This window comes from Peromyscus leucopus, chromosome 3 (genome assembly GCF_004664715.2).
Source record: "Peromyscus leucopus breed LL Stock chromosome 3, UCI_PerLeu_2.1, whole genome shotgun sequence".
Classification (NCBI taxonomy): Eukaryota; Metazoa; Chordata; class Mammalia; order Rodentia; family Cricetidae; genus Peromyscus; species Peromyscus leucopus.
The window spans coordinates 102,218,219-102,239,352 of NC_051065.1; the positions used below are offsets into that span (position 1 = coordinate 102,218,219).

A 21,134-nucleotide genomic window follows, 5' to 3' on the forward strand; every position below is an offset into this window, starting at 1 on the left:
CCTACCTGTGGAGAGGTTGGGAAACTAATCAGGGACTCCCTTGCAGCTAGGATTCTGGAACCAGATTACTTGTACTGATTAAACTAGCTAGATAAGATCAGCTAAGGAAAGGTGTCTTCCTGTGGTTCCACCATGGCTGCTATGGATACTGCTGCTGAGCCAAGCAAGATTTTTTAAGATATCCCAGCAGCCAAGCTTCAGATCCAGCTTTGTGTCCAGGTCACCAGAGCAGTGGCAGTCATCTCAATGTTGAGTCAGTTTCCCCAGAGGTGGTCTCAGACAGACTGACAATGTAAGAATCAAGTGTTATGCCTTGTGGAGGTGTTCTGGGTAAAAAGAACTTGCCCCTTCAGTTCCTCAAAACATTTTATGATCATCCAAGTCTTCATAAGTCAGTTCCTTCTTCTTGCACTAAACTCTGACTCCTACACTGCTACATGCTGTATTAGCAAAAAAAAAAAAAAAATTGCACATAATTCTCTTCTCTACCCAGATCAGCCTTCCCACACTACTAACGACTACTTCCCCAGAGTCACAGACACTCTGAGTGTCTCAATAGCTAGTCAAAACCCACAGTCTCAGTGATACATCATGCCATCAGGCCATTCACTTATGAGTAGAAAAATCTACACCACCCTAGCCAGCATTTCTGTGGATTTTTACATAGAAAGGCCATTAATGGTGGTCTTCTATATTAGTCACTTTTCTCATTGGTGTGACAAACAGAACCAGCTTAAGGTGAGACAAGTTTACTCTGGTTCATGGTTTTGAGGAATTTCAGTTTGTTTGTTATAAGTGTGTTGGGGAAGGTATATTGGCACAAAGGACTGGAACCAGGAGTGTGCATAGCTTTCAAAGGCCTGCCTACAGGGACGTCTTTGTGCCCATCAAGTCTTACCTACTAAAGGCTCCACAGCCTTCAAGATGGCACCATAGCTTGGGACTGGGCATTCAAACATCAGCCTGTCAGGACATCTCAGATTGAAACTGTAACACCTTCCATCCCTGGCCGTTCTAGGTACCACCTTTGTGGAAGTCTCCTTCTTGTCCTGTTAGTAATCAAGATTGCCTTCCCACAGCACCACTGCATGGGACCCATGAGACCCATGCTGGTTCTCACATTCTCTTGCCATTGTCTTGTATCTTTCCATAATTTCCAAACAAGGGACTCTGTGTTTCCATTTGATACTGAATCCTCATGATAGTCTTCCATGTTCTTCTGGAAGCCAGGTCATCTTTGAGCCTGCTCTTGACCTTAGGATCTCTTCCTACTCCACTTAATGCACTATGATTCTTATGAGTTCTGACTCCTACTTGTGGCTCACTCTACTCCCTTTTCTCATCCTTATTATGAGCTGTACTACACTGCTAACCTCCTGACCACCTCTAGCCTATAGTATTTACATGTTTTTTTTTGTTGTTGTTGTTGTTGTTTTCTGTGAGAGGCTCTTATGTATTAACACTTTCATAGTTCGGTGCAGTCATCCTGGCTCCAGCAAGGCAAACAGGAGCGACAGCTTTAGGCTCGAGGGGTAAGCACCTTCCACCTCTCCTCTCATTAGCTGCTTTGCAAATTTGGCTGCCCCGAGAGCCTCTGCTAAATTTCCATACCAGGGATGCCAACCAAAGTGACCTGGGGTAGGAGCTGGAAACTCAAGAGATTTTAGATTTTTAAGTTAATTACTATTGTGTGTGTGTGAGTGCATGAATTATGCCACTTGTGCATACAAGCCAGAGGAAAACTTTCGAGAGTCAGGTCTCTCTTTCTAGTGTGAGGTCTAGGGACTGAAGTCCCGTGCTCAGGCTTGCAGAGCAAGCGCTTTTGCCTCCTGGGCGATCTCACCAGCCCTGGAAACTCAGCCTTTCACCGGCCCGGTCCGGGTGATCAGACACGTGGCAGGGTTTGAGGTTTGCTGTTCTTGGTGCTGTCAGATAGCCTCAGCACCAGGCACCACTTAGGCTGACTGGAGGGGGAGCCTCAGCACCAGGCACCACTTAGGCTGACTGAGGGGGACCTAGAGCAGGAACTGAAAGCTTATAACTATGTTGCTTCATTAAAGTGATTCTGACTTCTGAAACCTTTTATTTTCTAACAATGTATATCTCACTAAAGGACTGCCTGTATTCTAGAAAAAAAAAAATTTGAGTAATGTGCAACTGTCCGTGAGGTAACAACAACAGACTTTTGTTAAAATCAAAGGTGGTCATTTCTTTGTGAGCGTGTGGAAGGGTATGAAGGGACAATAGAGATGGAGCCATGTGCCCACAGGTCCCAGGAGAAGAGGCGGCTGCATCTCCTTTCCCTCCTGCACCCCTTTTCCCTCCCTGGCCCCCGGCTCACCTGCTTTAAGTGTGAACTGACTTAGAGCCTCCAAGAACTGCAATGCAGACTCCAGACCATGCCCTCCACTTGTGACTTTCATTGTTTCTCACTTGTCCTCGGGGGGAGGGGGGGTCTGCACCCACATGTTTGTCCTCAGTTGCCCAGAGAAGCTGGAGGGTTTGCTCACACACGAGGTCGTCAGGGCTGCTGGCCATTTTCTGAGTTTGGTTTTCTCACTCCCAACGCAAGCTTCATAGCCAAGGACTTTGGATGGAGAAGAGCAGGAGTGGGAGGGACCAGGAAACTCCAGTGTATAAAGCCCAAAAGTGGTGCTAAGGGCAAAATGGGAAGGCAGAGGGTACTCAGCATGGATAAACACAGCTAAGAGCCACACTGGCATTTGGTACAGCCTAAGAAGGCAAGTACTGCCCCCTTGTGGGCAACGGTTTTCCCCTTCCTTTTCGTACACATGACCTGCTAGCTCCCTTTCTGTTCCAAATGGTGTCAGAGTAGCTTAAATGATCCCTAGATAACATAGATATCAAGCCTACAATCAAGATTTTTCCCTTTGTGCTCACGGACTGGTTTCAGTGAATGCACGCCCCCTAGAGGTTGTATAAAGAAATGCACGTGAACATGCATGCTCCCAGTGCCATCTGTAACCTCACAAAGGTTAAAAACACTGCTGTGTGTTTCTAAGTGCAAAGAAAGAAAGCCCTTCCCTCTTAAGAAATCTTGTGACAGCTGGTCCAGACATTTACAAGACAGGTGGCTCCCACCTCTCATCTAGGGTGTTTTCTGAATGTTATATGTAAAAGGATGCAGAAGAAACGGCCGGGCTGGTGGGAAAGCATGCCACAGGTCTTGTTGGACTAGCCCAAACTCCATGGGCTGGGCCAATACAAGTAACAACTGATGGACGTTCCTAGGGCTGCTTTTTGCTGCTTGAGTGCAGGTTTCTAGACAGCCACTGCTGTCAGCCTTTATGAACTGACAGAGCCTCCAGGTGGCAGCAAGCCCAGCCAGAGTGGCAGGGACTCCTGCTGATGTGCTCCGCTAGCCGGTGCAGGTGGCCAGCAGCCCCCTCATGAACTAAGACACTGTGGTAGTATAGACTCAGTCTTGAATTTCATTTGTTGTTGTTTTCCTCGTCCTCACTGTTGAGGGGGAGGGCGAGTACTGTTCTTGCAGTTACTTATTTGATCCATATAAAGGGTGGCAGAAAAATCACCCTCCGCATCCTCACCTCTAGAAGGGACACTGGAGCTGTTTCTGACTGATAGAGACTAACGCATAAACTGTGATAGATCTCTACAGAGAGACCTTCCGTGACCATGATGTTTCATTTCTCTCCGGTAAACGCTGAGGAGCTCGACTACTGAGGAGTCTGAGTTTAACTCTACAAAATACTTGTTGGTTGTTCGCCAAAGGGGCAGCGCCACTTCCTGTCTGATCCGCCTCCGCCTCCTAAGGGAGCACCTGCTCCTCCTTGCTTGCCAGTGTGCTTTAAACTTTGCCATAGCCATTCTACTATGTTTATGTTGGCATCCCACTGTGGTTTTATTTTAAATCTTCCAAGTGACTAATGATGTATCACATCTTTTCATCTGACAAAGTGTCACTTCAAATAGTTTGGCCATTTTTTAACTTGACCTGTTTTCTCAGTGATGAGTTTTGATTGTTCTTCCCCCCCCCCCCCCATCCCCGCCATTCCTCTCCCCTCCCCACTCCCCTTATCTTCTTCCTCCATCTCCTTTTTTTTTTTTCTTTTTTGGAGAATATTTTATCGACTATACTGTAAGAAGGCAGCAGGCTGGGAAGAGTAAGTGGAGTACCAGCCACAGTCAAGAGTCTACAAACGTGTATTCTAAATACAAGCCTTTAGTCAGATGTGTGATGGGAGGTACTTCCTCCCACTCTGTTACCTGCTTTTCCATCTCTTAATGCGTACCAAAGAGTGAAAAGTGTTGATCCTGGTGGAATGTAGTGTCAACTTTTTCCCGAGTGGAGTATGGTTTTAGTGTTGGGAGTTGGTATTCATCATCTCAGCCCAGGATACTCTGGGAGTAACAAACACATTCTATAAATATTAGGGACTCTGAGTCTTTCCTTCGCCTTCTTCCTGCAGTGACTTAGAAACATCTTTCATGTTTTCTTCCTTAGTACTGCTTGAAAGAACACACCCACAACTAGACATAACAAATACGGGTTTCCTGTGTCTGAGCTCTAAGTCCTCCTTTCCCTGGCTTCCCAATGATCCTAAAAACAGCATTTTCCAGAGTATCTTCTATCACTCGGTCAAAAGCAATGGAAGATTGGGGTAGCTAGTGCAAATTTTATGGTGTAACATTCTGGAATATCACTCTGCATCCTCTGGACACTCATGCACCAAACGCTTCTACCCCCAGAATAACCAAACGCGGTCACGTATCAACTGGCATTTCCCATTTAAGACTGAGCTGTTTGTTTATGTTTGTGTTGTGGGACATCTTCCCACATACTAAAAGTGCAGATATCCTTGGAGGCGTTTCCTGAATCTAAGAACAACTCCCTCCCGCTTCCCTTGGGCCTGACTTTAAATCATCCCCGTTCACAGCTGATGTGAGAAGGAAATGCCAAGGAAAAGAAGCAGAGAGGACAATGGCTGAGATACAACATCAGAGGAGCAAAGGAGTAATTCATTCAGAAGTGCATGAGACAGTTGCCTTTTCCCTAATTTTATTTTCAATTCATATTAAAATGTTTACCCATGCCATCAAGGTGGCTCCTTGGTAAAAGTACTTGCCACATAAGCCTGATAACTTGAGTATGGGCCCATCCAGATTCCACAGTAGCAGGAGAGGACAGCTGTACTCTGACCTCCAGTTATTCACATATACACTGTGACATGTGCACACATGCTCACACATATGCACGTGTACAAACACATACATCAGAACCCAATAATAATAAATAAAAATTAAACATTTGCTTTTGTATAAATATATCCCAAGTCAGTTTATTATATGAGCTATTTTTATTTTCAACACATTTCTATTTTTTTTTTTTTTTTTTTTGGCTAGGTTTAGTTGAATGAAATTATCCCCTAAAACATAACCCATGGAGGATACTGGGACAAGGACAAAAGTACCAGCAATCTGTCTTCCCACCTGGGCACCAACCTTGCAGAATCCACCCAGTGCAACTATTTTGGAACTCTGAGTCTCATGGAGGCTTCAGTTTCTCAGGAGAAGGTCTGAGTGGTAAATTGTGTTTAATTTTGGTAAATTCAAGGTCTTGGCACATGAGTCCTCATCTGTCTCTCATAACCAGCCTTGTGGCAGGCAACTCTGAATGTATTCCCTGAGCAGCTTGCTGGAGCCAGGGTGGACAAAGAGATTGAGTCACCAAATGATAGGAATCTGTGCTCTGACCACAAACATACAGGCAGAAAACCCTGAAGAGGGGACAATCTGATTTCCAGAGTCACATTATTAAGTTCAAATGCTGAGTCTTTCTTTCTTTCTTTCTTTCTTTCTTTCTTTCTTTCTTTCTTTCTTTCTTTCTTTCTTTCTTTCTTTCTTTCTTTCTTTCTTTCTTTCTTTCTTTCTTTCTCTCTCTCTCTCTCTCTCTCTCTCTCTCTCTCTCTCTCTCTCTCTCTCCTTCCTTCTTTATTTTTACAGGAAAAAATAACCAAGTATATAAAGAAACAAGGAGGTATGGCCTTTTCAAAAGGAAAATAGATCAACAGAAATTGTCTGTGAAAAAGAAATATAAAATGTAAAAGAAAATTAAAAGAAATGCTGAAGCTAAAAATTACTATAAATGAAATGAAAATCTTACCAGAGGGTTTCAAAACCATACATGAGGAGGAAGAAAAAAGAATCTGCAAACTCCAGATTAGGGCAGTGGAAATTGTCAAGTTTGGGGAATATAAGCCAGATTAAAGAAAATGCTCAGAACCTAAGGGGTCTGTAGGACACGAGCAACAGAGTGGCACACTCATTATGAAAGTCCCAGGGGAAGAGAGAAAGGGGAAGGGAGGATGTCTGAGGAAATAATAACTGAAAACTTCCCACACTTGAAGAAAGACATGAATATAAAGATCCAAGAAGCTGAGTTAATTACAAGTGTGAGGAACTCAAGGGCCCAGAGAGAGGCATTACAACCAAATTTTCAGAAAAGAATGATAAAGAGAAATTTCAAAGCAGATGGGGAGAAGCGATTGATCACCTACAAGGGATACTTGATAAGATTGTGAGAAAATTTCTCATCAGAAGCTTTGTAATCCAAAAAGCAGTGGTTTGATAGCTTCAACCTTCTAGAAGAAGAGGAACTATTGACCAAGAATCTTACATCCAGCAAAATTACCCTTCAATAATGCTAATTCAACTCAGATAAAGATGCCTTCCACCAAACCAGATGACCTGAGTTCAGTCCCTGGGACCCACATGGTAGAAGGAAAGACCTGACCCCTGGTGGTGGTTTGAAAGAAAATGGCCCCCAAAGGGAGGTGTAGCTTTGTTGGAGGAAGTGTGTCACTGTGGGGGTGGGCTTTGAGGTCTTTTCTCAAGCTTCACTCAGTGTGACAGGCAGTCGACTTCCTGTTGCCTGCAAGATGTAAGACTCTCAGCTCCAGCACCACATCTGCCTGCATGCTGCCATGTTCCCTGTTATGATCATAATGGACTGAACCTTGAAACTATAAATGAGCCACCCTAATTAAATGTTTCCTTTATAAGAGTTGCTGTGGCCATGATGTCTCTTCATAGCAATAGAGACCCAAACTAAGACACCTCTGATCTCCACATGTGCTCTATGAAGCTTGTGCGGGCACATGTGTGCATGTGTGCATGTGTGTCACACACACTCTAAGTAGATAAGTAAATAAAGGGCAATTTTAAAAAGTGGGAGAGAAGGCAAGACGTTCCTAGAGAAACAAAAGCTAAGGGAATTTGTTAGTCTCATGCAGCAGGTCCAAGTGGAAGGTTTTTAACTGTAACCCAAGACAACAGAGACATTCAGACCACAGAAAATGTGTGTGTGTGACCTACAGTTACTAAACAAGTTATAACAGTGCTGTGAAACTCTCCCTTTTTTCTGCATGGTTTAAATGTGTAAAGATTACTCTAGACACTAACATAATAGCAATTTTGGTTTATAAACTATGCAGTTTTGTAATAATTTAAGAGATTAAAACTTTTAAGATTAAAAAGTTAATTTTCTTGGAATTATAAGATATAAAAATATAATTTGATGATATTCAGACCTGAAGGCATAGGGGCACAGGCATTAAAGAACCGTATTTGCATATTATTAAAGTGAAGTTGGGATAAATTCAATTTAAAATGGAATATATTTGGACTATTAAATTCAATTCCAATCATAATCAATATAAAATAGATAAATAACATATGCAAGAGAAATGAGAAATTTAAACCCTTTGATGTAAAAATTCAATTAAATAAGATAGCAATAGAGAAAAATGAGGGACCAAATGCTATAAGGAATGTGAGAAATGAGTAGCAAATGTACAGAATTAAGTCCAACGTCATCAATGATTACTTTGAATGTAAATGACAAAATAGAGATTTTTCTGAATTTAGAAGAAAACATGACCCAAACATAAGCTGTCTACAAGAGGTTCACTGTGTACACAAAAACACAGTAGATTAAAAGTGAAAGCTTTGGGAAACCTTCCCTGCAAATACTAACTGAAAGAAAGCAAGGACAACCACACTCACAGTGATCAAAATGCACTGGACCTATAGAAGAACCCCTTCTAGAAAAGGCTCAAGTTACTGAAATAAAAAATGGAATTGGAAACATTGCCACCTGTTCCACAGACACACAAGTAATGAAAGTTAGTACACTGGACAGTTACATATCAGCAACTTGATGACTAGAGTCGATGGAAGAAAGTCCCAGATATGCCACACTACCAAGACTCGTCCAGGAAGAACTAAGGAATTTAAAAAAGAAACCTACAACTATGGTTGAGATTAAATCAGTAATCGCAATTCCAACACAGGAAAGACCTGATACTTTACCAGTGAACTCCATCAAATCTTTGTTTTTAAATGTATTTTTATTTTATATTTTTTGTGGATGACTGTTGTGCCTTCATGCATGGCTGTGTGCCTGGTACCCTTGGAAGCCAGGAGAGGGCATCAACTCTCCTGGAACTGGAGTTACACATGGTTGTGAACCACCAGGTGGGTGCTGGGAACAAAATCTGGATCCTCTGGAAGAGTAGCCAGTGCTTTTAACCGCTGAGACATTTTCCAGCCCTGCCATCAAGTTTTTAAAAATGACTGGCACTAATTGATCTCTTTCCCAAAAAATTTAAGAGAAACTTCCCTGTGGTGATATTTTATTTGTGCTGAAATGTGTTGATATTTCATTTGTATGTTAATAAATAAAATTTGCCTGGAGATCAGAGGACACAGCCAGCCATAAACAAAAGTCAGGCAGTGGTAGCACACGCCCTTAATGCAATCACATGGCAAGCAGAGTCTCTGTGTGTTCAAGGACACACTAGGGAACAACCAAGTGTGGTGACACATGCCTTTAATCACAGTATCAACCATAGAGACGGAGGTCTGTATAGACAGGCAGTGACAAGGAAGTGAGGTAACTGGGCTAAGAGCCAATGAGAGGGCAGAACAGCAAGGCAATAAAAGCTTGGATAGATAGGAAGTAGCTCTCTCTCTTGGGAAGCTACAGGGTGGCATGGTGAGCTAAAGTTAGCTGGTGACTCTCATTATTTCCCTCATCTCTACAGCTTTCACCCCTATATTTGGCTCTGTGTTTCTTATTTTATAAGACTGTTTAGAAATTCGTCTATACTTCCCAGCTCATTTTAGAAGGTAGCAGCATCCTGAAATCAAAGCTAGCCAAAAATACTCCAAGAAAACAACAAACTGTTGTCTTTTATAGTATTGTTGTAAACATTTCCAACAAAATACAATCATGGTGGATTCCACAATATCAAAGGCCATGCATTGTCATGATGGAATTCATTACTGGAACTCCAGGATGACTCAGCCTTAAAACGTCAATCACTATAACAAACCATATAACAGAAGGAAGGAAAACTACGTAATTGACAATGCTGTGACTGTAGGAGCGCTCCAACACACCAGGGCAAGAACGGAGCCCTCCATTCTTGACTTTGACTCTCAGTAAGGCTGATGATGAATATATTGCATACAAGTTCACAGTTTTTTGAGAACACGGCGATTTAAAAATTTGTCTTAACTATGGATGATATAAACCAGTTATTTAAGTGTCCCTGCATTCCTAGGATTGTCTAGACATTTGGCACAGATGAGTGACAGAACAGGAAACCTGTCTAACTTTATTTAAGTATTTAACTTTATAAACTGCTTTAGAAGTCTTTCTTTTTTTACCATGTAGAGACTTTTTTCTTCACTGTTTCCCTTGTATTTTGTGTGCAGTGGCCTCTCTCCTTCCCTCTCTCCCTCCCTCCCTCCCTCCTTCCCTCCCTCTCTCTCCACCTACAACTTCAGATTTTGTTTCACTCTTTTCAGATTTTCTTTTGGTTGCTGCTGAGATAGGCTTGGCCACTTCAACAGCAGTTGTAAAGGAGCACTGTCGTTAGAGGTCAGAGACCTAAGTGCCAGGACTAAGGATGGGGGTAGGGATTCAAAAGTTGCTCCTTCTTTATTTTCCCCTCGGGCCTTCTGTGCTTGAGCATAGTGACCTGCAGGAGGCATTCTTCATATCAGAAACTCTAGTATGTGCACCCCAAACACACCCCTGTATATCCTCTTTCTGAAATTCAGTGTTTATTGAGGTTGTCACCTTTGAATATATCCCTTTATTTCTTCTTTACTGAGATATTTTAAGGCAAATTCCACACACAGTGTAACCCTTTGCTTCATGCTGAAATAAACATCTTTAAAAAATATGGATATTTTATTTCCTAACCATGTTGCTTTGACCATGCTTAACAACACTAATCAATATCTTAGGTCATCAGCCTTCTGATCACACATGAATTAGTTTAATTTCTAATGAGATATGGGATCCTTTCATCATGCTGTATCACTGGCCGTCACACCCCAATGGTTGTTTATACACTGGGTAAGGTTCAAGGCAGAAAGTATTCTTCCCAAAGTCCAGGGGCCCCAGGAACCACCTAGAGCAATGTCTGATGAAGGACAAAGGCCTGTGGCCCCCAAGACTCAGATCTTGATGGATCTGGAGTATTGTTTTCCTGGAGGGACTATGCCTGTGGAAGGCCCTCACATGTAAAAAATGCAGAGACTTCAAGCACCCTAACACACTATTTATTTATGAATGTTAGTGGATAATAAAGCAAAATTCTTACCTAAAATGGCTAGTTTTGATATGGGGGAGAAGGGCATAACTCTTAATTTAACTCTTGCCACTGGGTAGCTCACGGCTCTAATTATCCCACAGTCCCGTAGATTGGAGCATTCTTCCTCACACTCCTACCTGGGGAGGCAGGGAACTTCTTGACAGCCAGAGACACAGCTGCTTTGTCTTCGAGGGCTCCTTTGCTACCCATTGCCATGTCTCTCCTAGTGTCTGCGCTGAGGAAGAGGCCTTGCTTAGTAGGAAGTGTTCACAACTCTGCAAAACTTCTTGTTATTACACTTGGTTTCCTGTTATGCAGAGAGAGAGAGAGAGAGAGAAGAGAAGAAGAAAAGAAAAAAAGAGAGAGAGAGAGCTAGGAAGCTGTAGCAACTGATGGAAACACACACAGACCCAAGAGAGGCGATGGCACTCTATGGCCCTAAGAACCATGAAAGCTCCAAAATGTGAACACCACAAAGGTATCCTGAGAGGTAACCCAGACTAGGAGAATTCTCCTGAAGGCAGGAAATATTTTGAGCCTGAGGCTGGTTCCTAGCCTGGGTTTCTAGGGCTGCTGAATAAATAAAAAGCAGCAGAAATCCAAGCCCTTCTAATCCCCACCCCTCTCCTACTCCCACTCCCTCCCCTTCTACAACACACACACACACACACACACACACACACACACACACACACACACACTTCCATTGTCAGTACCTCTTTTGTTACTACTGAGACAACATCCTATCTATACAATAATCCTTTCCAAGGCAGGCTCTGCTCTGCAGTTGTCAAGGTCCCCTAACTAACATGAAAGACATTTCCATCAGATGGCGAAAGCAAAATGCACTCCAGTCCTGGGCAGCAAAGGCAGGCATTCAGGGGACAATTCCAGGCGTTAGATAAACATGAATGTTCAGGGAAGGTTCGTGTGTCGTTTCAGAGCAGACAGAAGAAGTCCCTCTGCTGCTTCCAGGCTCACACGGCCTGTTGTCTGTGTAAGTGGTGATACTCGTCATACCCAAGCGAAGACAAAGTTGAGGTAGCAATAGCTTTACTGCTCAGAGGGTACCTCAGCAGCTCCCTCTGCCTGGGGTAGAGCTGGGCTATCTCAGCACTCTCCTTCCCACTCCATGCCCACACTAGGTTTCAATTAGCATATGGTCTTCCAATGAGCGTGGGCAGTGAGCTGGTGAGACGCAGCAGGATTACCTAATATGTCCATCTTCCGGGTGGTGTCAGCAAAGCCTGGTGGCAGGTTTGAGGTTTCAGCACCCTTCTCTGTCAGTGTTTCTTCAAGGCCCGATGAGTGTCACAAATGATGCGCTGGGCGGAAGCAGAAACATGAGGTTGTTTATATGCAGTGCTTGAGGCAACTTGGGTGGGGCCAGGTGGGTGTCCTATGGCTTGAGTCTGTCCCCCAGGTTCACATATTGGGGAGTCAGTCTACAGTGCAGCAGTGTTTGGAGGTGGAGCCTCACCACAGGTGATTGTCACAGACTCTCCTCAGGAGTGGAGCGATGCCTTTATCTAGGGAACAGGTTGTTACAAAGTGACTCCAACTCGCTCTTAATTTGCCTGCCCCTTCCTCCTGCTCTCTCACCATGGGACATTGTAGCTCAAAGGCTGGGGCCATGAGCAGCCTTCAGAACTGGAAAGCAAATGGTCTCTGTTCTGGGTAAATTACTCAGCTCCCAACGTCCTGTTACAACGCAGAGGCTCACAAAGACCAGGAGCTTCCTGTGGTCGGTCCCCAGGGCTTTGCGCCTGCCCAGATGAAGCACGGTTGTCTCTGTCCTCGGCACACTTTCTTACTCTAGAACCACCTTGGTTGGTGATGTGGGCAGCTCTCTTCACCACAGGATGCCGCTCTTTTCTGGGTCTCTTGGCCTGAGCATGGATAGTTGGTTTTAAAATCAGATTTCCACTAGCTGGAGATAACCGCTTCGGCTCTCTGGACTTCAGACCCTTGTATTTAAAATGGAGGTCGAATTCAGGTACTACGTAATGAAGAGCTGGTGTGGGCATGGAAGTAATGGAGACATTTGGAGTCCCGCACCAAAGCAGGTACTTGTAAGTACCTGATATGTGTTAAGTAACCGGCGGCCTATTATTACTGGAGTAGGCATCATTCCTTGTACCAGCCACTGCCTGCACTGGTACAAGTGAACACACCTAGAAGTCCCACAAATAGGAAAATTTGCCATTACTTCCTACAAATATGAAGCTTCTTGATGATAGCTGTCAGTGCATCCTGAAATGCTCATTTCATACATTCACTAAATACTCACCAAGGACTGTGTGCTGGCCAGACCTCTTCTAGGCCATATGGTACTCTCACCGTGTGGCACTTACTATGTGGCACTTACTGTGTGGCACTCTCAATGTGTGGCACTCTCACCGTGTGGCACTCTCATCGACACCACTCTCACGGCATGGCACTCCTACTTGGTGGCTCTCTCACATGTCCTGAGGGAAGCAGCATGCTCCTCTTGTACGGAGGACTGTATCCCTAGCCCCCGGTGATGGCCGCTCCCCTCTGGGCCAGCTGCTGCTGTGTGCAGCCCTGCTGACTTCTGAAGATCCACCGCCTCATTTTTCTGATGTGAGGTTTCCGTGTTAGTTAAATTCTTCCTTCTAGCCTCTCTTGATCCAGACCCTTACCTGTTAAACCCCAGAACTCTGGGGTGGCTGCAAGCCAAGCACTCTTGTCCTCTAAGGCCCTCTCCACCTTGCCCCTGCAGTTAGGTCTTGGGGCTCTAAGGGTTTCTTGCGGCAGGGAGGTCCATGGTTTAGGGGCTGACACTATCCTGCAGCCCATCAAGGGTTCGGCAACGTGGACTGTCTGAGCAGTGGGAAGGCTAGCTTTCCTGAGCTTTGCAAACCCCAAGCCTCGGAGACTCGGGGCTCTTCCTCGTTCATTCTGTCCTCAGTCTGTCTGTCCACTCTCAGTTGTAATTCCTCCCTAATCCAGGCCTGTGTGTCACACCTGGATACTGTGTGATGTCCTGCTAGTTTCCCACTTCCGGCTCTCTCCCCCTTTTACCCTTTACTCTTCTAGTCTGCCATCTCGATTGACATTAAATTAACTGCACATTAACAATAACAATGTTCACAGCACCGGCTTCTTTTCTTCTTCTTTTTCAAAGTCACAGAGATCCACCAGCCTCTGCCTCCTGAGTGCTGGTCAAGTCTTATGTTTTAAAAATAGGCACTAGCTGAGATATGTCCAGTATCATGGTTAAGCTCTTATAGGTTAACCACATACCAAGTGCCTCTGATGCTCACAATCTCATGAAAAAAGAAACATGTCATAGAGTAGGTTAGATGGAGACTCAGTCACGGCCACTGTGACAGAAGCCTGTGTACCTCTCTACCTCTTCCTGCCTGCTGATCACGGGGTGGGGGGGACGACCAAGATACAGGATGAGCAAGGACAGGCACAGAAACAGCATCCTTGTCCTCTTATACTGCAAGTGGAGAGGGAGACAGGGTACGAAATCTACCAGGCAGGGTAAAAAAAAATGCTGCTCTACACACATGTCCCCAGTGAAGAAGGGACAGGGCTGGAAAACTGGCAGGTTTAGCTGCTGGATCATGGAGATGTGGCCTGATGTGAGTCTCAAAGGATGGGCAAGAACTTTTTAAGAGGAAATCCATGCAAGGAGCATACTATCCTGCAGGCTGGATGTGTAGGAAGAACAGAAAATATGTAGAAAGGCACACAGCCCTCAGGTCCATGGACAGGGTGTTTATACCTGATCTCTAGCAGAGAGGTGCTGGGTTCGGGGGAGATTTGTAGTCAGGAGACACCTAAGTCTGTGCTTAAGAAGGGTCACAGCATCAGCAGTCTCATCAGTGCTGACTGCAGGAGCCACAGTCATAGGGACAATCATGGGACACCAGTTGTAGAGGCCAGAGAAGGCAGGCAGCTGGGGTATGTTCGTGAGCACAAGGCAGGAATGGCAGATGATGCGAAGGGGGAGGGTGGTGAGTTTGACTAGCCATGTGGTGAACTTGAGAATTTCCCTGGTGCCTGTAAGCAGTGATGGGTCTGTAACCCTGGTGATGGGTCTGTAACCCAACAGAGCTGTCTGGAGGGAAGCCATCTGGAGGAATTCTCCTCCCCTTTCTAGTTCATTCAGACGGGTTTCCACGGTGATGCACAGATCATGGTGAGAAAATATCCACAGGCCCTCCCAGCTTTAAATCCTGGTGAACCTCTTCCCTGCACCCACAGCCCCCCAAAGCACAGCCTTGACGGGGGTGACTGGAGAGCTCACGGTAGAGATACTTCAAAGGTGGGCCTAGGAAAGTTTGTGGTTATTTTTCAGGTCAGTGGGTCAGCAGATGGGAGAGGAAGAGGAAGTGGCCGTGTTTCCGAGGCAACTTCTCTGCTCATACTTCCTTCTTTAATCTTCGCTTGTTACAACTTGGGGCAAAAATAAGCTAACTTCTGTGCAGAAAGAAAACCCTGGGTCCACACATCTTCTATTTCTCTTCTCTCGGTGCACACTAAAATTCAGCATGGACAATCTAATCGCATAACATGCTTATGTTTTGTGATGGTCTCCCCTTGCTCAGTGGCATGAAATGGCTCCTCTTTTCCCTCTCAGAAGAAGGTTGAAGCCTCACTCTACACCTAAAGGCCACTTCTTTGGGCCCAGTAGTCCATTGGCTACTGAGCACTTGAAGCATGGCTGATGGAAATGTGTTTTTACTTAATTCTGTTTACCCTAACACATGTAACTGCCTACAGCCACTCACGGTGACTACTGCTGTATTGTCTAGCACAGTGCTAGCTGGGCACTTGTTTTATCTCTCCTGGGTTCCTGGCCTCATTGAAGCCCTCACCCTGCTCTTGCAGGGAATTCTACAAACACTGGGCGGTTGTGGCCTCACTCTCCTTCCCTTGTTCCCTGTAGCCTGCTCTGTAGCCATGCCTACCTAGTTCATACCTCTTCCCTGAGGGGAACACTTACCATGGGTGTGCAGACCAGCTCACAGCAGAGCTTGTCACCATGGCCATGTTTATTACGAGGAATTAACCATTGACAGTAGCAGATCACCTACAAAGAGGGGCTGTCCAAAGAAGTAACAAAGAATGTTAGTCCAAGCCAAGACCCACCAGGCTGCTTCTCTAGCACTTGCATCATCCCCAAGAGGCCTGCCTGGTGGCTAGAGGCTGAGATGGGGCAGGAAGCTGCTCTGCTCAGTTGCTGGCTCATTGCGCTGTCACTGTCCCCCAATACTGGGCTTGACTTCCAGCTGTGAAGAGTGTGTACAGGTCTCTCCACATGCTCTAACTTGGAATGGGTGACCCTGGACCTATTGTTGTATCAGGGATGGTAGGATGATGGCACGCACTCAAGACACACTGGCTGGACATATGGTGAGAGGTATCTTTCTAGACCACGTCTTGGTGTCGTGCTGTCTTCCTGTCTCATGGCTATCATGTCCTCTTTGGGCCATACTTAAGAATACCAGGCATTCACACCTCCTTCTCCTGCCTCTCCCAGGCCATTCTTCAGGGCACAGATGTTTTTAGGGGTGATCATTTTTGGTGTGGCTATTGTTTTTTACCCTAAAGAGTCATGTTCCCCCAGAACTAAATTATAAAAGAATACCTTACCCACTAGGTTCCATGTTAATCAAATTCCCTCCAATCCACAGAATCTTTCTGGTTTCTTTAGATCCCTGTCCCATTTCTGGGTGCTTCTGAGATCTTCCACTTTCCTTGCCTCTAGAAGTGATCCTAATAAGGTCTGTGGGGTTATGGGAGTGTCCTCATAGGTACCATGTGGCCTTTGTCCAATTTCTCCCTTTTCTGTGTTGGTTCCATTTGGTCCTCTGGAGGCTCCTCATCACTCTGCTGCAAGAAGGGGTCCTCTTCCATATCTGATGTTGCTTTAGGTGGGTGGTCATCAGAGTTGCCCTGGAATGGGCTTACAACTGAGGCCATTACAGCAGAAGAGAATGCCCATCACCTCACTCTTCCATCCTCTTCAAAAGCTTTGTGTGTGAAGGACACTTTCCCTTTTGTCCATGTGTGCCTTCTTCCTGGTACAGATGAGTCTTTTCATGATACACTCCCACACAGAAAGATATAATGCTGCACAGAGGCTTCGGTCCTTCACTCAGGTCAACTCCTCCTCGTTGCTCCACGGCCAGTGCCTGTTCATCATCTCACTGCCCTGGGGGTTCCTTTGAGAAAGTGATCAGCGCCAGTGACAGACTCTGGAATTGAGTAGTCAGCTGGGAAAAAAGTTTGGAAGCCAAGTTTTTTGTTTGTTTGTTTGTTTGGTTTGGTTTTTGTTTGTTTGTTTGTTTGTTTTTTGGTTGGGGTGTCAAGACACACGGATACAAAGCAATCTCTTTACAAACCAAATTGGCATCAAGCTGAAAAGTTATCTTCCACAAGCCCTGACCGTGTGCTCTTCCGTGTTGATGGCTGTCCAACGGAAGGCTGGGTCAGGCATGTGTTACAACCCCTCCAGTTCCCTCGTGGGAGTTAAGGAATAACAGGAACACAGAGTGACTGTGGGACTGAAGGGCCCAGTTAGGCAGAGCTCTGCGCACACAGCGCTGTAGCACTCTGCATCGTAGAGGTGGTGGGTTTTGATACCGCTGGAGCAGACTGCCATTCTGTGTAAAGCCCTGGTCCTCAGAAGGATGCTGCGAACATGAATGAATGAAGGCTGAGAACCATGGGCCTAGAAGGAGGCAGGTAAGCAGCAATCAAATGCCACGGGGAGAAGTTTGCAGTTAAATTTACTAAAGATGGGAATGAGTAAAATCCGGAGGTTTGAAGCTTGAAGTGAGAGAGACTGAGGATGCTCTTAAACTTAAAGATGCTCTCCATCCTTGTAGTTAGAAGTGGTCACCATCGACAAAAATAAGAGTGGCGTCTGCTCAACTAAAAGTGTGCTGAATGGTTTGTTTGTTTGTTTAATCTTCGCAATTCTACATTGTAAGGACTATCAGCAACCCGGTTTAGCTAGTATGGAAACTGACTGGGGCTTGGAGAAGTGTCAGTCAAAAGCAAGAGAGAAAGGCCAGTTCTCTAGTCAGGCAAGGAAAAAGGATGAGAATAGACTCAATAACTTAGCCATATTATTAGTGTCTCAGGGATACACTAAAGCTAACTAAAGAAGCAGCGAGCTAGAGATGTGCTTCAGCAGCAGAGCGGAGCCCAGACACTGGTGTCCAGAACATCAGCACAAGGCTGTGGCTCCGAGTGGCTGGAAGGCCACTGCTGAGTTGGCTAGAGGAGGAAAAAGGCAGATGTTAGAAGAAAGGGTTGGCTAGAAGCCAGCAGAGCGACTGGGTCACTTTGGAGGGACAGGAAGGAAGGAGCTAGTTGTTCTGGGTGGGAGTCACCATGGAGGCACAGGTTAGGACCCGATCAGATGACAGGCAGAACTCTGTAGGAAGCCAGAAGCCAATGACAGCATGCAGTGGGCAGAGGAGCTCGGCTTCGAGCCCTACTTCTGCTTCTGCTAGTGATGACCATCTGACCAGAAGCATACGACAAATGTGCCAACCGAAGCCCTTGGGCCAGCCAAGTGATGTAAACACAGTGGGCGGGGCCTGGAGGGTACATGACACTTGACCAGAAACTTCAGGAGGTGCCAAGTCCACGGGGACTGGCAGGGGGAGACAGCATGGGGCGGTGGGGCCCAAGCTACAGGCTGGCTCCTCAGAAGAGCCATGGAAGAAAAGCGGACAGCTTCCGGTGGTCTGTGCAGCTGCGTGGGCCTTACACTGGACACAGAGCAGGGCATTATTTTGTCCTCTGTCAGATACTCCCACGCAGGAAAAGGAAGCACCTTCTGTCAGATGCTGTGGCCACTTCCTCTTCAGAGGCCCCAGCCAATCTCCGCTCTGCAGCTCACAGCTCACAGCTGGACTGCGGGCACTGGTCGATTGGGCTCCTTTCAGGAGGAGGGCCCCCGGCTCCTCTCTGGGGTGTGGGGGACAGCAGGGCTTCCTCTCAGCCCCCCACCCCACCCACCCCACCCCGCTCTTGACTCCCTGCTTCATGTCCCTCAGTCAGCCCGCCTGTCTGTTCCTCTCTATAGCTCGGTCAAGGAGCGTGATGACTGGGGAGCAGATGGCGGCCTTTCATCCACCAAGCACCCCCAACCCCCTGGAAAGGCCGATCAAGATGGGCTGGCTGAAGAAGCAGAGGTCCATCGTGAAAAACTGGCAGCAGCGGTACTTCGTGCTGAGGGCTCAGCAGCTTTACTACTACAAGGACGAAGAGGACTCCAAGCCGCAGGTACCTGCTGGGTGTGTGCCCTCGCTTCAGGTCCGGAGGAGCTGGCCCCAGCCCACCGGCTGCTTTCACTCCTCCAGGCCTCCTCGGTGGGGCCAGACACCTCCAGCTGGGTGGTCCTGCTGCCTTGTCGTAGATTTTCTCTACATGCCCTGAGTGTGAGGATGGCAGAAACATTCCCACTAGCACAATAGGGTTCCTAGGGCACCCCAAGTCCAGTCTCACGCCGTAACGGTGGCACTGAGATGGGAGCCCATCATAGCAGCTAGGAAGAACTGATTCGGGACTCTGTTGTTGTTGTTGTTGTTGTTCAATTACTATGCCTTGGACAACTACTATATTTAATGCCTCATGCATTCATGCATAAATATTCCCACACCAGTTACCGCTGGAGACATGTGAAGTGAATCAGTCAGGAAAGCAGGGGAAATATCTGCTGAACGGAGCAGCAAATAATCCCAACAGATAAGGGAAGCATGGAGTTGTTAGAAAAAGGATGAGTTATGTGAGCAAAGAGAAGAGGGCGAGGGGGACGTTTGGGAGACATACTGCGATCTTTAATGGGGCAGGAATGCAGACTGGCATCATGCAGGTGGTGGAGATGCTAAGGAGAGGGGGTGCCAGGTGGGTCTCTGGGACAGGGGCCTCCTGGGCAGAGGAATGGCCACCCACAGACTGGCGCTTGGAGCGTAGGTGACCTGGGTAGGGAGTACCGGGGGTTCCGGGTGGCAGGAACAGAACCAGTTCTGAGAACCAGAGGGGAAGAGGTCAGAGAAGTAACAGAACCAGTGCTGAGACCCGGAGGGGAAGAGGTCAGAGCAGTGAGGACAGGGTGTGGGTTTAGGGGGCAGGTTGTGAGTGTCACTGCAGAGACTTGGGCGTTTACACCGAGGGTCATGGAGAGCCACTGCAGTCTTCAGCTGGCTGTACACAGATGTGTGTCCTAAGACAGACTGGAGTCTGGGCAGGCAGCACAGGTATTATAGACAGCGGTCACGGTGCTAGGAATGTCGGAGGGGGCTGCGGGCTGAAGTTCAGCGGTCAGGTTCGGGGTATCCAGGGCAGAAGGACAGCATCACACCTAAGGGTGAGGATATCTTCAGCTGCGCTCCTCAGCCTCAGGCCGGTTCTTCTCCCTGTTCCCTCTATTCTGATGCTCACAATGGGAAGTGAGAATGTGACGGGCCACCACTAGCCATGATTGTGGGTTCCTGAGTATAAACTAAGGTCCCTGGCACCGAAGACTGCTGCGTACCCACCAGGTTCATATCCGTGGTAACGGAAGCAGGGTGGAAGGGCTTTACTAGAACTTATCAGAGAAAATAGACTCCCAAAATTAGGAAGGTGAAGACAAGCCACATATGGATACTGGAGGTGGCTAAGCAGGGGAACAGACAAGCAGATGGGTGGAACCAAAATGAAACAGTCACGGAGACTCCGCCTCGCCGGCTTTTGCGGACCTCTGAGTGTGGTGACTGGACTTCCTGTTCTTTATGAACAGCACAGATCTTATCAAGTCTGGCAAACACAGGACAAGATCACGGGGGCTGGTGCATCAGAGTGATGTGAGAATCCTCTGGGAGGCCACGCCGCTTCGGCCACCCCAAGCCCACCGAAAGGGCTGCTGGGTAGTGGCCATCTCCGTGTGGAAAGGGGAAGGTGCCTCCCGTGGAGCACTGCGCTCTTGCCCGGGGCTCCGCAGTAATCGCTACCTTTTCTGGATCCTCCCTTCTTATTAATAACGAGACCATACTGCCGGGCCTGTGCTTGTCACATGGTCGCATAGTACGAAGCCCACATGAAACCCTGCTCTGTAAAAACAAGCTAGTGACAGCGGTTGTCACGTGGGAGTCCCGGCTTCTTCCCCACGTGAGAAACTCACAGCTTCTCCTGATTCAGTTGACCGAGGATGAGTAGGCAATTATGTTCTCGGTCCTCAAGGACAGTTTATTATGAAATCTGTGAATACAGTAATCAGACCAAGAGGCCAAGGGAGGAAACCTCACAACCCCCACCAGGCGGCTGAAATAAAGAAACGGTTGATAAAACAACACACTCCTTTCAGATCTAAAAATACAAATTGTGGGGAGAGAATGGTCATTCCTTATAAAGGAGGTATTTTACTGTGTGCTGCTCTGCATATTTGTTTGTAAAAGCTGCACTTGTACACGGTAGGAAGTTTAGATCATCAGAAAAACACAAATAAAA

General features: G+C 46.5%; 1 protein-coding gene and 1 long non-coding RNA gene across 2 annotated transcripts in view; one reads left to right on the plus strand and one right to left on the minus strand.

Annotated features, from left to right (window-relative positions):
- The window catches only part of Arhgap25 (Rho GTPase activating protein 25), a 74,407-nt gene that overhangs the window by 14,632 nt on the left and 38,641 nt on the right, over nt 1–21,134 (plus strand). The window contains 1 exon segment of the mRNA XM_028853669.2: nt 18,730–18,929. Within this exon segment, the coding sequence (XP_028709502.1) occupies nt 18,730–18,929 (200 nt within the window).
- On the minus strand, nt 1,798–12,743 carry LOC119087631. Its single transcript, XR_005091115.1, has 3 exons — nt 11,861–12,743; nt 10,787–10,956; nt 1,798–2,655 (listed from the first exon to the last, which is right to left on the minus strand). It is a non-coding gene; the product is annotated as an uncharacterized LOC119087631 (long non-coding RNA).